Genomic DNA, 16,388 nt, shown 5'->3' with positions numbered 1-16,388 from the left:
GGATGCTCCTGCCCCAAGATCAGCAATGCCAGGATGCTCCTGCCCCAGGATCAGCAATGCCAGGATGCTCCTGCCCCAGGATCAGCAAAGCCAGGCTGTCCCTGCTCCAGGATCAACAAAGCCAGGATGCTCCTGCCCCAGGATCAGTGATGCCAGGCTGTCCCTCTCCCAGGATCAGTGATGCCAGGCTGTCCCTGCTCCAGGATCACCAATACCAGGCTGTCCCTCTCCCAGGATGAGCAATGCCAGGCTGTCCCTGCCCCAGGATCAGCGATGCCAGGCTGTCCCTGCCCCAGGATGAGCAATGCCAGGATTCTCCTGCCCTTGGATCCACGATCCCGTGTCAGTACAATTTGCCGTTAACGCCGCATTTTCCCTGAGTTTCCCATTTCAACACCACCTTCATGCAAATGTTTCCTCCAGTTTCCTTGCCCCGCCTTTTTTTTTTTTTTTTTTTTTTACATATTCCAAACCTGCCACGCTGTGACTTCAAGGAAATTCCCCAAATCCCCAGGAACTGCCCTCTCTCCCAAGCAAAGCCGGGCAGGCCCCGTTCCCTCTCCCACACCTGTTGGACCAGTAGGATCGGGGAGGCCCTGCCCCAGTGCTTTGTGGCTTCAGTCATGTTTATAAACTACCCCGAGATCTGAGAGAAAACATTTACGAGGGCAAAATACTAAGTTGCCAAAGTGTTTCCAGCCTCATAAACACATCATTTTAAATGCGAGGAGACACCGAGCAGGGCAAGATCGCACAAGTGGGATCCATCCTGGGAGCTCCAACTGGAGAATTCCCTCCGTTTCTGCAAACCATTTCAATCATGAATCGGAAAAAAAAGCCTTTTTAAAGATATTTTCTGCGTTCTAAAATTGGAAACTCATTTGTTTTTTCACTGCCCTCCTCCTCCTTTTGTTTCTGTCTCTTTGTGCAGCGTTAGGACAAAGCTTCCTGGAAATCTGGGCTGAAATGTGGGAATCAATTCAGCTCGGGGTGACTTTGTTCCTTTATTCATGCAAAACTGCAGCAAACGTGTTTGTTGTGGGGCCATTCACTGGAACATCATCCCAACAATTGTGCAGCTGAGCTGGGACCCTGGGGCTCCTCCCGCTCGTGGGCCTGCAGTGGGAAAGCAGGAATTGGCAGCCTGGGAGACAGAGGTTTAGGATTTAGTCATGGGCCACTTTGCAAACAGAGTGGGATGATCAACAATTCATTGATAATAATTAATTTTTGTGCACTGACAGAGCCTGTCCAGAGAAGCTGTGGCTGCCCCTGCATCCCTGGAAGTGTCCAAGGCCAGGTTGGACGGGGCTTGGAGCAACCTGGGCTAGTGGAAGGTGTCCCTGATCATGGCAGGGGGTGGAACTGGATGGGCTTTAAGGTCCCTTCCAACACAAACCAGTCTGGGATTCCAGAGCCAGAGGCAGCAGTGGGTGCCTGGGCTGGAGCCATCCATGGCTTGGTGGCCACGAGCTGCTCTCCCGGCCACCTTGAGCTCCCCCATCCTGGGAAATGCTCAACCTCAGCCCCCTGATTCCTTCAAGGATTCATGTCCCCACCCTGGGCTTCCCCATCCTGGGAAATGCTCGACCTCAGCCCCTGATTCCTTCAAGGATTCATGTCCCTACCCTGGGCTGGTGCTCTCTGAGCTCCCCCAGCCCCGAGCGGAGCAAATCTCTTGCGGAGCATTTCAGAGGCTCCTTCCAGGAAAACTTGTTCGATGAGCAGGATTCCAACACCCCCGTGGGGAGGCACCTGCCCATGGATGCTCCTCACCAGGGCCAAAGGCTGGGATGTCTCCACGTAATCCACGGTGCTCCTGGTGGCAGCAGAGCTCCCTCCCGGGATCAGGCTGCTCTCCAAGCCGTGGAGGTTGTGCTGCTTAATATCTGAACAGAAGGCAACGCAATTAGAGCTCAACCTAATGAATGAACCCTGATAAGAGCCACTGTCCCGTTCCCTGTCCAGCCCTTGGCGTTGGATGCTCCGTGTGGAGCGAGGAGCCGGCAGCGCAGCCCCGGCCACCCACGGCCACGGCCGTGGTGGAGACAGGGATGCTGCGGCCACAGGGTGCCAAATAAACAGCGTGGACAACCATCTGCCACCCCCCTGAGCTGCAGCCAGCCCTGACACCCCATTAGGCCGCGGCCCAAAAGCACAAATCTGGTGGTTTGGCCACCGGCGGTTTTCGTTTTTGCTACAGAAAAGGCTTCTGGCATTTGTTAAAAACAGCAAAAAAAAAAAAAAAAAAAAAAAAGAAAAAGCAACAGGAAGAGAGCCAAGGGATTTGAGGACTTGTTTAAATAATGGGAAGGCTGCTGCTGCCTGTTTTGTTTATGTCATCAAAAAGGGGTACAGCTTTGAAGTTCTCCATGAGCAGCCACAGTGTTGGCTTAAAAAGGCAGGAGAGCTGGGATGCTGCTGGGTTTGCACCTTCCTGGAGCGGAGCATCCACGGGGTCACTGTATCCAAAACCCCCCTGTCTGACCTCAGAACGAGCTGATTATTTTTCATTATTAAGGTAGAGAAAGAGGGAAAGAATCATAACATTTTCCTCCCCCAAAGCATTTGTTGTGCTACAGCTTAAGTTGTGAAATGCCACTGGAATTCCAATCAAGGACAAACCAGGGAGGAGTGTTACCTCTCTTGGCTGTCACCAAACCACATCCTCCTGCTCTGAGACCTCCTCCAGGTACCAGGACTAGTAAATTGATTCTTAAAAATATTTCACTCCGTTCTGTAACATTAAACCCTGAGCAATTCTGTTATAATTCTATAAATCACAAATATTTTCTTACAATAGACCTAATTTTCTGTTTCCTGAGCCGTCCTCCATTCTCCCTCAGCCCATCTCCAGCCAGTGAGCAATTCCCAGAGAATGCAGTCGTGCAGTCCATCTTCTGCTTTACCTTTAGCTCCAAATAAATCCAAGCTGGATCCCATAGCCAGGATAAATGTGTGTGGAATAGTCGTGCCGGAGCTTTCCCTGCTGCCGTCCCACCATGGATGAAGCCGGCCCAGGGAGAGGGGGAGAAGGTTTCCCTGTGCCCTCACTGCCAGAGAAACACGTGGATGTGCAAAAGCCTGATCTAGACATGTTGGGATTGTGGGATCATTCCTGTTTAACCACTTCTGAGTCGCTGCATTTCCCCATCAAACACCGGATGGGTCATTTGAATACCTGCGCTCACACCTCCCCGGCTGGGATTCCTGTGGAAACCCAAACTGCTCTTGGAAAAATCACAGAATCCCAGGCTGGTTTGGGTTGGGAGGAACCTTAAAGCTCATCAATTCCACCCCCTGCCATGGGCAGGGACACCTTCCACCAGCCCAGGTTGCTCCGAGCCCCGTCCAACCTGGCCTTGGACACTTCCAGGGATCCAGGGGCAGCCACAGCTTCTCTGGGCAACAAATGCCTGGAAGGAGTAGCTGAGCGTGGGAGGTGAAATCCTGTGTTCCATCAGTTTTCATGTTTAAAAAGGTGTTATTTCCTTGCTGTTCTAGGAATAGGCTGGTGTGACATTTCCCTTGGGACATGCAGTGGGTTTGGCCAGTTTGGGTGGAGAGGGGCAGAGGTGCCCCTGGTGGATCCAGTGGGATCCAGAGATGGAACTCCCCAAAAATGAGCAGCATCCTGTCCCCTGTAAAACACCTCTGTGGTTGGAGCACCACAAATCCTGTTTCCTTTGCACCCCACTGCTCCCCAGTCCTGCTGTGGGCTGCGGATGAGCCGCTCCAGGGTTCCTCTGTGGGCAGGACCTGGCTCACCAAACCACGCTGGGGTTGGGACGTGGCACCTGAATCCATGAGAAAACACCCCAGTGGATTGCACAGCTCCATCCCTCCTGCTTCCCACTCCCACTAACTCCTGGGACACAGTCCTGGGGCTGTCAGCTGTATTCCTCTTATCCCTATGGTACCAGTTATTGATTGATGGATCACCAATCTGCTGGAAGGACTCCACCTCTCCAGAGGGGTTTTCCAGCAGCTTCCTTAACACCAGTGATGTTAATGAACACTAATGATTTGGGTGACTGGCAGTTCAGGCAGTGGAGTTCCCTTGTTCCAGCCTGGGGCTGGGTGTGTTCAGGACAGGACAGGGCTCTGTCTCCCAAACCCCAGGAGGATGACAGTGCCACAGCCCAGGGTCCTTTCCACGAGGAGAGAAAACTCCCTCAAAAAAGCTGGAGCAATGTCATCACTGGCTACACTCTACATCTGTTCCATCTCAGAATAATTTATTTTAACCTCTGAAGATACAAGGGAAAATATGTGAAGGAGATGGAGACGTGCCAGTATTTCCAGCTCGTTATAAGCACAGAACTGTTGCTTGTAGCACTTTTTTGGAGCAGAGATCAGTCTGGTTTGAAATCCCCCAAGCAATGAGGAATTATGTCCTCACCAATGGAAATCGTTCCCGGGCGAAGAGTTTGCTAATTAGAAAAGTTTCAGCTTGAAACCCAGTCTGAATTTCCTCCCTTCACATAATGTTCTGTCTGCTTTCTGAGGGCATTGCTGGGGGTTGGAGTCACCAAGATGTTTTTCCTTCTCTCAGGGAGTGAAACCCTGGGCTGGAGGGATGTGGGGCATGGGGCAGGGACAGCAGGGATTGGAATTTTGGTGGTTTTTTTTCCTCTTTGAGAGCAATGCTGCAGTTGGGAGGCCAAGGTGAGGCCAAGGGGAAGTGATGGATCTGCATTTTGAGGACCAGAGGAGCACGTGCCACCCACCCCTGATGGGTGACACTGACAGGGCTGTGACAAACAACTCTGCCACATGAGAGGTGGCAGATGTGGCCCCTCTGTGCCCAACCCAGCCCAGGCAGCCCTTGCTCCACCACCAAAGCACAAATGAACTAAAAATGGCTCTTTTCCAGCCACTGGTTTTCCTGCACAGCACCACAAAATGGCCCTTTTTTGCACAAAAAGGCACTTTCTGCCTGTTCTCTTTGTGTTGGAGGAGGGACTAAAGGACTTGGGGGACAGAGGGACTTGCTCAGGCAGAGCCATCCCCAGTCTGTGTGAGGATGAGCAACCAGTGACCCGAATGGAGAAGACCCAGAGTCATGAACAGCTCAGCAGCTGTGCCCGAAGAGGACGCAGATATGAATGAGTGTTACCAAGATTAAGGTTTTAATTAAATTCCTGCGAGATTTTTGGGTCTCCATAAATTTCCTTTGAGCTCTCTGCCAACTAGGATACGCTCCCTGGCTCCGGAATAGAAAAGCAAGTGTTGTTGTGTTTTGCAAATACATTTTCTAATGCATGCAAGTGCTGACTATGCAAAAGGCTCCCTGGTTTCCACGATTAACAAAATTACAAAAGCACAAAGGGTAGCAGTTCTTCTTGTTTTCGACTATCCCTCAAAAACAAGAGATGGATCAAAGTGTCCTGTGATTAAGTTCATTAATCACACCCACATCGCGAAAACCATCGACTCCTCTGAACCCACATCTCACACGGGGAGGGTGAGAGGGGTTTGGCCTGGGTGGATCCTGCTGTGGGTTGGGTGTTTATTTACTTGTTTTTCCCAAACAAGGCCCTGATGGGGTGGCATGGCCAGGGGGCAGGGATGGCTCTGGCCGGGAGCAGCCGGGTGGGCGAGAACCGGCAAAGTCCCTGCCCGGCCCTCGGGGCTTGGGATGCACAAAACTCTGCTGCTTTCATCCCAATCCCGGGAAGGGAAGGACTGAGCTGCAGGGCTGAGGGGTCAGCAGGCAGGATGGGCACAGGGGTGTCTGTCCTGGACAGTGGTGCCCTGGAAACCCACTCCAGGAGTGGCATTCCCTGTGGTGCTGCTCCTGTAGGGTTTGTATCTTCCTTGCTTTTGATCCTGTGCTTGTCCTTGTCAACACAGCAATGGCTTATCTAACACACAGACCTTTTATCTTCCCAATATCCCATCTAGCCCTGCCCTCTGGCAGTGGGAAGCCATTCCCTACGTCCTGTCCCTCCATCCCTCGTCCCAAGTCCCTCTCCAGCTCTCCTGGAGCCTCTTCAGGCCCTGGAAGGGGCTCTCAGGTCTCCCCTTATCTGTGTCTCTCTGTATCTGGTAAGTGAGAGCCATCTGTTAAAGCACTTGGAAAATTCAACAGCAAGCTGACAATCACATTCCCAAGCTGCTGGATCAGCCAGAAAGGGATTCAGCCCTTAGCTCCATCCCTACAAGTGGCATCTGACTGCAGGAGGCACACTCATGTTTCTCCAAGTGATGGAGCTGGAGGAGCTTCCAACCAACGGGAAATCACTGCAACCCAAGCAGGACACAAGTGCCACCTGCTCTGCTTAGCACAGCCCATCATTTTTCAATGCCTGACAAAGAAGTGGACACTCAGAGGGATTTGTACCTCCGAGGGTCCTCCCTGCCCTGCAGGCACAGAGTGACTGCCCTGGATTCTGGCCAAGGACATCCCAGGATAAGCTGCTCATCCCAGCACAGACCAGGCCGTGCTCTGTCATGCACTGTTTAAAACCAGCCCACAGGTGCTGTTTTGTGGAGGGGACCAGGCCCAGTGACCGTGAAGATTGTGGAGGTTATAATTTTGTACAGGCCAAAAATATTTCTCCAGCCCACCCCCCGCAGATTGAATCACAACCAGAGACGAAAACACCCGATTCGGGGTGGATTTGCACCAAAACGTGAACACTCTGCCCGATGAGGATGTGTTGTTCGTTGCATCACTGTCATCCCACCGGATCTGCCATTTGCCAGGTGCAAAATAAGCCTTTCTGTGACCCCACAGTGTTGTTGAAATGTCTGGCTGAGGGCAGGGAGAGCGGGGCTGAACTGCGGGTGCAGCACGGAAGGGGTTAGAGCGATAAGCCTGCGGCTCCACGTGGAACAAAGCTGGCATTTCAGGGGGGAGACAATGGATTGTGCTCTCTGTGTGCAGTTCAGTCATCCATCGGGCTCTGAGGTCACCCAGCCAGCCCTGCACTGCAGCATCTCTGGCCCAGCCAGCAAGGAGCAGCCAAACAAAGAGGAGCTGAGTCGGCAGGAGTGGGACCGGGACGGCCCCGTGGATTGGGAAGGGCTCCGTGAAACAGCTCCCAGAAAACCCCGGGCAGTCCATCCCGGGACACTGCTGCAAATCCTTCTGAATAAGCATTTTCCCTGACAGCACATCTTAGCACTTTGCATGGCCACTGGTCATACTCAATTCCTGTCTCGCATCCCAAACAATAATTACGGGCTTGGCCTGGTTTTGTGGCTGCCTGATAGGATTTGCAAAGCAAGCGTGCACAGGCTCCAGCCCAAAGGATGCAGGGGCTGCCATCCCTCTGTAAATCATCTGGAAATATTTTCTCCAGCAGCAGCAGCTCTGTTTCCTTTGAAGCATTAAAAGGATGGCAGGTCTAATGTGGCACGTGGCTCAGAGCACACCCCAGGCACACACACACACACTCTTGGTTTAGGCTGGGCTGAGTTTTGGGCCACGAAAAGAGGAGGCTCAGTTTGTCACCCTGTGCTGTTTTCTGGGAAATGGGTTTTAATTATGTCACCAGCAACTGGGAAAGCTGAGCTCTGTGTCTCAGGGTGGTGCTGTGAGTTCCTCTGCTTGTTAGGGGAAGGTACAGGTGGGCAGGGAGTCCTGGAATGGGTTGGGTGGGAAGGGACCTTAAATCCCATCTCATCCCACCCCCTGCCATGGGCAGGGACACCTTCCACCAGCCCAGGTTGCTCCAAGCCCCGTCCAACCTGGCCTTGGACACTTCCAGGGATCCAGGGGCAGCCACAGCTTCTCTGCCCAACCTGTGCCAGGGCCTCCCCACCCTCCCAGCCAGGAATTCCTTCCCAATATCCCATCTAGCCCTGCCCTCTGGCACTGGGAAGCCATTCCCTGTGTCCTGTCCCTCCATGCCTTGTCCCCAGTCCCTCTCCAGCTCTCCTGGAGCCCCTTTAGGCCCTGCAAGGGGCTCTCAGGTCTCCCTGGACCCTTCTCTTCTCCAGGTGAACCCCCCCCAGCTCTCCCAGCCTGGCTCCAGAGCAGAGGGGCTCCAGCCCTTGGAGCATCTCCGTGTCCTCCTCTGGACTCGCTCCAACAGGTCAATATTTTTCTCATGTTGGGCGTCCCAGATGCCAGTGAAGGACGAGGTACAACCCTTCTGGCTGTGCAGGAGGTGCTGGGAAGTGAAGGAGAGCGTGGACTGGGCTCCGAAGTGATCGTTCCTTGCTTTATTCTGAAACAAATTGGGTGTGAGCTGGTACGGGACTGCTCCATCAGCTCTGCTCCATCCCCACTGCTCCATCCCACACCTTTCAGAGTTCACCAGGTTCAGCTGCACCCCAGAAGTGCCCTAATTATGGGATGCTCTGCAACTGTCCATGAACCCCCTCCAATCAACCCCCCCAGCATTTTGGAGGGTCTGGGACGTGCCTTTCCCAGGCAGTGGTGGTGCCCTGGCAGTGTCACCACACACACCACCCTGACCTTGTGCCACGGGGCAGGAAGAGGCAAGAGCTGTGGAAGTTTTACCCACTGGAATCTCCAACCCCTCCCAGCTGGCTGCTCAAGGAAGCTATTAAAGATGCAGCAGGTCTTCTTCACGCTCCCTGCATCCATCATCCCCTCCTGTCTGGGTTCAGCCGGTCTCCGTCGGTCCCCAGCCCCACGAGCAGTAAATAATTCAGGGTGAACTTCTGTTCTCCTTGTCGTGTAACAGGAGTGGAGATGTTTGGAGTCGGTTGGGAAGGGGAAATGTCTGTTTTATGGGAAAAGCTGCACTGCTGGCCTTCTGCTGAATTTAGCAGTGAAATAAAGCCTTGGGATACCCTGGAGAAGGGAAGGCTCCAGGGTGACCTGATTGTGGCCTTCCAGTGCCTGAAGGGAGCCTGCAGGGAAGATGGAGAGGGACTTTGGACAAGGGCCTGGAGGGACAGGACAAGGGGGAATGGCTTCAAACTGACAGAGAGTAGGGTTAGATGGGATATTGGGAAGGAGTTCCTGGCTGGGAGGGTGGGGAGGCCCTGGCACAGGTTGCCCAGAGAAGCTGTGGCTGCCCCTGGATCCCTGGAAGTGTCCAAGGCCAGGTTGGAGGGGGCTTGGAGCAACCTGGGCTGGTGGAAGGTGTCCCTGCCCATGGTAGGGGGTGGCACTGGATGAGCTTTAAGGTCCCTTTCCACCCAAACCATTCTGGGATTCCATGACAGTGGGACCCAGAGGGAAGGGACCTGTCCCGATCCCAGTCTGCCTGTCCCTGCCTGGCACAGCTCAGGAGCAAAGCAGTGACTTGTCCCAGTGTCCAGCTCCCAGTAGGCTCACTGGGAAGCTGAGGAACTCCAGACTGATGTCCCTGTGCTCCCTTGGAAATGCTTTTGCTCCCCTGAAAATCTGTCAGCTGAGTCTGGTGACCCTCAACCCAGGACTCGCCTCAAACAGGCCCTGAGGGGTGGGGACAGTCCCAAACTGTCCCAAACCTTGGAGAACATCAGCCTGTGACACCAGGTACCCCCTAATGACCCTGCACACCCTGTGGGACCGGCGATTCCTCACACTCAGCACCCCCCAGCCCATCTCCCCACGTGCCTGCTCAGTGAGCAGTGGGAGCGTTCCCAGCAGTGCTCCCACTCCACACATCCCCAGCTGCCAGGGATGCAGACATGGATACAGGCAACTCTTTCACTTGGCAGATGCTGAGGAGTCCCTAAATTTAAAACGAAAGCCAGGAGAGGCCACGGTGCCACCCACCCTGTGTCCATGGAGCATCCCGGGGGCACCGGTGACATGGGAAGGGGGAGCAAGGAGAGCTCAGCATTGTTGGCTGCAGCCTGACATCATTGAGGGGAGCTGGTGACACTGGAAAACATGATTTAAAGGTCTGCAAAAGGTGTTTCCAGTGGCTGCAGAACTCTTGTTCTGGCAAATTCTCCCCCCTCTCCCCCCCCACCTTGCTGGGAGACAAATGTTATTCATCAGCCCCGTAAATTGAAATCCATATTTTTTTTCTCAGGAGTTCTGAAACCCGTTTAAGGCCTCTAAACAGCTTCTATCAGCTGAAAAAATTGAATTAATTTTATTCCTCTTGCCCAAGCATCCTCGGGAGCTCTTTGTCAGGGGAGCCTTTGGTGGGAAAACAATGGGAACTTGTGCGGCGCTTGTGTGCGGAGCCTGCGTGGAAGCCCAGGGAGTTGTCCTCCTGCCCGGGGACAATGGCTGGCATTGTCCCACGGGTGGCCTTTGGAGCCAGGAGCCAGCTGAGGGCTGAGCTCCAGCCCCTCCATGGCCGGGAAAAGCAGAGAGAAGGATCTCCTGGCAGTTATTGCACCTCCTCCAGGCTCGGTCTCTGTCTCACCGCTCTGTGCTCACACAGCAGCTTTATTAAATATTGACTCCTTCCCTCCTGCTATTTTCTGCTCCATTATCTCAGTTTCATTTGGATTTGCAACCCCTTGCCTTGCTGGGAATTCCAAAGTTGTGTTTTGTCTGCTTGCCTTCCTGCCAATAAATCATGGACGAGCTCCCGGCCGGGCTGAATCCCACCAGGAAATAACACTTGGGTTGTGTTTGGTCACAGGGAGGTGAGCAGGGACATGGAGATTCCATGGATGACCCCGAGGGTCACCACCCCAGTCTGGAAGTGGGGTGTCCTCCAGCTCCAGGTGCTCCTCTTCCCATCCCAGTGCTCCCTGGGGATTCTCCATCCCAGCCTTTGCACCTTGTTTTAAACTCAGTTTATCTGGAGGGTTGTTCACCTGGAGAAGAGAAGGATCCAGGGAGACTTGAGAGCCCCTTCCAGGGCCTAAAGGGGCTCCAGGAGAGCTGGAGAGGGGCTTTGGATAAGGGCCTGGAGGGACAGGAGACAGGGAATGGCTTCCCACTGCCACAGGGCAGGGATAGATGGGAAATTGGGAAGGAATTCCTGCCTGGGAGGGTGGGGAGGCCCTGGCACAGGTTGCCCAGAGAAGCTGTGGCTGCCCCTGGATCCCTGGAAGTGTCCAAGGCCAGGTTGGATGGGGCTTGGAGCAACCTGGGCTGGTGGAAGGTGTCCCTGCCCGTGGCAGGGGGTGGAATGGGATCATCCTTAAGGTCCCCTCAATCCCTATTACTGTGTTTAATGACCTACAAACCTTTGTGTACTCAACTAACTTTGTTTGTTCTTCCCTTTCCTTTCGTACCTGCAGTGATTGTAAACGAAACTGAACTGTTGCTAGAAAAAAAGAAAAAAGAAGGAAAATCCCAAATTTGGGATCAGCCTTCAAGTTCTGAGAATTCCCTTAAAAACGGGGAAAGGACTCACAGCAAAATTCACCCCCAAAGCAGCAGAGTTGGATTCAGTTACACAGAGAACTTGTTCCTTAACAGGAATTAAAAGTAGCACTGTTAAAACATTCAGTCATGGAATCATGGAATGGGTTGGTTGGAGGGGACCTTAAAGCCCATCCAGTGCCACCTCCTGCCATGGGTAGGGACACCTTCCACCAGCCCAGGTTGCTCCAAGCCCTGTCCAACCTGGCCTTGGACACTTCCAGGGATCCAGGGGCAGCCACAGCTTCTCTGCCCAACCTGGGCCAGGGCCTCCCCACCCTCCCAGCCAAGGATTTCTCCCTGATCATGGAGGGACCACCAGGGTTTCACTCACCCCTCCTGGGTGTTGCTGTGTGTCATCACACACTCAGATTCCAGCCCTTGATCCAGTCCCACGGGCTGAGAGTTGTCCCCACACCTTGGGAAGGAGCAGAGAGGCTGAAAGGATCGATTAGTCTTGGATGAAGTGGGTGTGACTCCTGTAGGAGATGGGGATGTGATACCTCGTGTTGGTGCTGGCAGGGCAGTGGTCCTGAGCAGGAGCTGGGGCTGATCCCATCCCACTGACATCACAGTCTGCTCTGATGGAGCTGCAGCTCGTCCCATAAGTGCTGGGAGTGACACTAAAGGACATCAGCAGGGTCAGAGAGGAGCAGAGCTGCTGCAGGGAAATCAGATCCAGAGGGAATAATTCCACCTCTAGCAGACAGAGAAAATATCAGAGGGGCTGGTTGGAGATGAACCTAATAATGGTTCATTTTAGGGATGGAGTGTTCCCATCTGGTGCCACGAGCTCGGATCTCAGCACGAGGTGGAGAAACAGCAACTGCACAAGGGGGGTGTGGACATGGGCATGGAAAGGGAGGAGAAGGCAGGCAGATGTGCCCATCCATGTGCAGGAGGTGGGATCAAACCCAGCAGAGTTCCTGTGGTGACCTGCACGTGCCTGGAGAAAAGATGTGGATGTGGCAGTGGAACGGTCCCTTGGGATGAGTGGGAACTTTTCAAGCTCCAACTGATTTTCATAGAATCATAAGATGGTTTGCATTGGAAGGAACCTTAAAGCCCATCCCATTCCACCCCCTGCCATGGGCAGGGACACCTTCCACGAGCCCAGGTTGCTCCAACCTGGCCTTGGACACTTCCAGGGATCCAGGGGCAACCGGAGCTTCTCTGGGCAACCTATGCCGGTGTCTCACCACCCTCCAGCTTCTTATTTTCCTTGAGAAAACTGTTCTCAGAGAGCAGCCTCTGGGTTGATTTTTTATTCTTTTTTCCCTTTATTACAGCAAACCCCCTGTGTGTCTCCCAGGCAAGGTCAGTGCTGGTGTGCTGCAATCAATAACCTCTCGTTAAGCGTGCCCGGCTCAGCTCTCACACGGGGGTCATGGTTGCTCTACATCTTTATTACGAATGAAACCTCCTCTGCCACTGCTGAGCCAGGAGCTGGCTATTTTTTAAAGCCTCTCCAGCTTTAGGAACATTATATCACATCACCTGGAACTGCAGCTCAGGATCCATCTGGAAGTGCTGAGCATGGGGGAAAATGAGGGCTCATAAACCAAGCTTTTCCCTCCAGAGATTCTTCCACAGGTAGATAAGCAGACACTGGTTCAGGAGAATTTAGGAATGACTCAGCCCCAGACTTCCAGCTTGTTGTGTGGAGATTTTGGTGACAAACAGACCAATGAGCTTGAGGAAAGGCTGAGATGCCTCATTCTCCGGGGAAATTCCACACGTGCTCGTGGCACAGAGCCCTTGCAGAGCTGGTATGGCCATTAATCCTGGTGTCTTTCCTGGTGGCATCACCTGGTGTGAATTGTCCAGGTGCCTGGGATGAGCTCTGGGAATTGCACATTGTGTAGCTGCTTATTTAGTTTGAATAAATAAACGTGAAAACAAAGCTCTTGTTCATGAATTTTTATCCCAGAATAATTTCTTAGCCTTGTGTGAGCCAGCTGAGTCCCTTTTTTATTTAGCACTGCTGCCAGGCTCGTTCTGACATTTGCAAACGTTGACATCCCAGTTACAGACAACAAATTGCTTCAAAATCCTCTTATTCTCTTGAAAGAATTCCTTCCTCTGCGCTCCGGCATTGATGTCAAACAGTTGCTGTGTGTGAGGATGGCTAATTTCACTAAAAACTTTGCAAGGCTGGTTTTGACCTGAATATGCCTCATAGCAGGATTTGGAGCTGCCTTTGGCTTCCTGCCAAAAGCCAAGCCAAGGAATCCAGTTTGCCCTGCAATTATCCCAACCTGTCCCAGGTATCCGTGGCTGGCAGCGGCTCCCGGGCCCCGACTGTGTCCTCGTGTCCAGAGGGATGCAAAAATGCCGAGGGGATTTGCCCTTGATTGAGAAAAATGAGGCTTCTGAGTGCTTCCATGACTGGGAAAATGCTGGGGTTCCTCCTCTGGGAGGAAGGTTGCTGGCCCAGGTAATTCCCAGCTGGCAATTTGCTGCTGGGAGACAGGAGGATCCTGGACTGGAAACTGTCTCCAGCTCGCTGTATCCTGACCCTCCTCTGTTATCAGTGACACTTCACTGCTCCCTTATCTCACAGCAGTGTTGTGAAGCTTAATTAACTAATTAATCTCTCAAAGAATTGTGATGGTTTTAGATAAAAGACCCTGAGCAAAGTATCTATTACCGGTCCCTTCACTAGCGACAATAACGTTGTTATTGACTCCCAAGGGCTCTCTGGGGTTTAACCCTTGGTTTATTAAGGATACTGCAAGAATTTTAGGCTTTGACAGAGCAGTTGTATGGAATTCTGGGCTGTCCCTGGGGTAACACCTCCTGCAGTGCCTGTGGAGCAGGAATCCACACCTTTGGCATCGCTCGGCGTCCCTGATTCTCTGTGGGCAAGGTGAGGTGTAATCCAGGACTCCCCATCCCAGTCATGGATGTATTATGTCTCTTTTTTTCTAATTAGAATGAGCACATTTAATTAGTGGTGGGTTTAGAGCACACGCAGAGAAAAGCTTCCTGTCACTTCCCTGGATTTCCACTGCAGGGTTGCGTGTGCTGCCACACAGGATTCCCAGCGAGCTGTGCCTCTGGCACCACTGCCATCCCAGAGGAAATAAATTAAGGAATGGTCATTTTCTAAACAGTGATGCTTATCTTTTTGCTTTCCCTCCCCAAAAAATTTAATCTTCAGGTTGAGGAGAGACAGCAGTGAGAGCGTTGTGGTGAAGGTGACAGCTGAGTGAAAATCGTTCTTCCCTGGAAGGATAATGGAATGTTGATAGAAGGCAGTGGGATACGGACTGGTGAGGGTGACAGGAGGGAATTAGGTCTTGGAGTGGGGACTAACACAGATGTAAGAGCAGGACAGCACAGTCACCAAATGGGTCAATGCCATCTCCTGGGATTTTCTCCCAAATGGAGGGGGGTACTGGGGGCCAGGCTCGTGATTCCTGCACCCAGTGACTATTCCCAGGGGCCGTGTTTGGCCACCACAACACTGACATAGTGTTGGAGAGGATCTGCAGGGAATGATGAAGAAATGGGGAACAGCACCTGAGGAGTGGGCAGGTTTGATTCGTTTTGGAGGATGATCCTCCTGATTACGCCCAGGGAGCATCACTGGCTTGGTTACAGATATACTGGGGTGGTGAACCTGTGGTGATTGATCCCTCCATTGTCCTGATCTCAGCCAACAGGGATGTGGGCTTTGGGGGCACCCTGAAAAGCCCCTCGGTGGGGTGGAAGCCTCCCTGCTGCTCCAGGCCAACAGGCCCCTGTGGCTGCAGTGTCAGCCCCATGCTGGCACCACAGTGGGCGCACAGAGATCATGGAATCCCAGGATGGTTTGGGTTGGAAGGGACATCAAGGATCATCCAATTCCAACCCCAACCTTCCACTAGCCCAGGTTGCTCCAAGCCCCCATCCAACCTGGCCTTGGACACTTGCAGGGATCCAGGGGCAGCCACAGCTTCTCTGGGCAACCTGTGCCAGGGCCTCCCCACTCTGCCAGCCAGGAATTCCTTCCTAATCCCCAAGGCACGGGGGGATGAGGGGGGCTTGGCCGCACGAATCCATTCCCCGCGTCCTGCCCCTCCATCCCTGCCCGGCGCGGCCGCTCGGCCGAAACGGAGGCGGCGGGGTCGCCCCAACCTCTCCCCAGCCCTTCCCCATCCCCTTCCCCTTCCCAGCCCTTCCCCATCCCTTTCCCACTCCTTCCCCGCGTCCCTCCCCCGGCGGGCGGCGGGACTACGAGTCCCATGGCGCCGCGGGCCGGGGGCGGAGCGGGGCTTTGTGCGGGCGGCATGCGGGGGAGCCGCAGCCCGGGCTGGAGCCGGAGCAGGAGCAGGAGCAGGAGCCGCAGCCGGAGCCGGAGCGAGCCCGCCCCGGGGGGAGGAGGGCGAGGGCGGCGAGCCATGACGGGCGGCGGCGCCGCGAAGCGCCGGCGGTGGTAGAGAGAGAGAGAGAGAGAGACACACAGAGAGAGAGAGAGAGAGAAAGAAGAGAGAAGAGCGGAGGGAGCCCCGAGCGCGGAGCCCGCGGGGCAGCGCCGAGGGGCCGCCATGGGCAACGCGGGCAGCGTGGACGCGCAGCACACCGAGCTGCGGGCGCACCCCGTGCCCCTCAAGCTGCCCATGCCCGAGCCCGGCGAGCTGGAGGAGCGCTTCGCCGTGGTCCTGGTGAGCCGTGAGCCGGCCCCATTGTCTGCGGGCGGCGCGGGGGGAATGGGGGGGGGGGGCGGGATGAGGCAGCGGCGAAAAGTTGGAGCGGGAGCGGCGGCCGGGCACAGGTGGGCTCGGCCCCTCTGCCCGCGGGACGGGGCCGCGGCTTCTTTGTCTCGGGAGCCCCCCCCCCCCCGAGAGCCGCCCCTGGCCGAGCCCAGGCGGAGCCCCGGCCGGTTCGCCCGGCGCCGGCGGAGCGCAGCCCGCGGGCGGGGGCGGGAGCTGCGGGCGGGGATCGGCCCGGACCGGCGGAGCCCCCCGGGACACCCCGGTCCTGAGACCCCCTACCCGGCCCTGTTCCCCCACCCGGGGACACCCCGGTCCTGTGACCCCTCCGGGACACCCCAGTCTTGTTCCCCCACTCGGGGACACCTCGGTCCTGTGACCCCTCGGGGACGCCGCCGTCCTGCCCTCCCCCTCCCGGGGAGCCCCCTGTCCTGCCCCCCCGGAGG

General features: G+C 54.7%; 1 protein-coding gene across 7 annotated transcripts in view; it reads left to right on the top strand.

Annotated features, from left to right (window-relative positions):
- Positions 1 to 15,558: 15,558 nt before the first annotated feature.
- FMNL2 (formin like 2) overlaps positions 15,559 to 16,388 on the top strand; it is a 123,026-nt gene continuing 122,196 nt past the window's right edge. For 6 of the 7 annotated variants that reach the window (XM_027695784.1, XM_027695785.1, XM_027695789.1 and 3 more), the window contains exon 1: positions 15,778 to 15,894. In XM_027695784.1, coding sequence (XP_027551585.1) covers positions 15,778 to 15,894 — 117 coding nt within the window. Of the gene's footprint in view, positions 15,895 to 16,388 lie in introns of all 7 variants that reach the window. The other variant, XM_027695783.1, reaches the window with a different exon arrangement.

This window comes from Neopelma chrysocephalum, unplaced genomic scaffold (genome assembly GCF_003984885.1).
Source record: "Neopelma chrysocephalum unplaced genomic scaffold, ASM398488v2 Primary Assembly neopelma1_103b, whole genome shotgun sequence".
Lineage (NCBI taxonomy): Eukaryota > Metazoa > Chordata > Aves > Passeriformes > Pipridae > Neopelma > Neopelma chrysocephalum.
The sequence above is the reverse complement of the archived record's forward strand: the minus strand, read 5'-3'. Positions and strand labels throughout refer to the sequence as shown.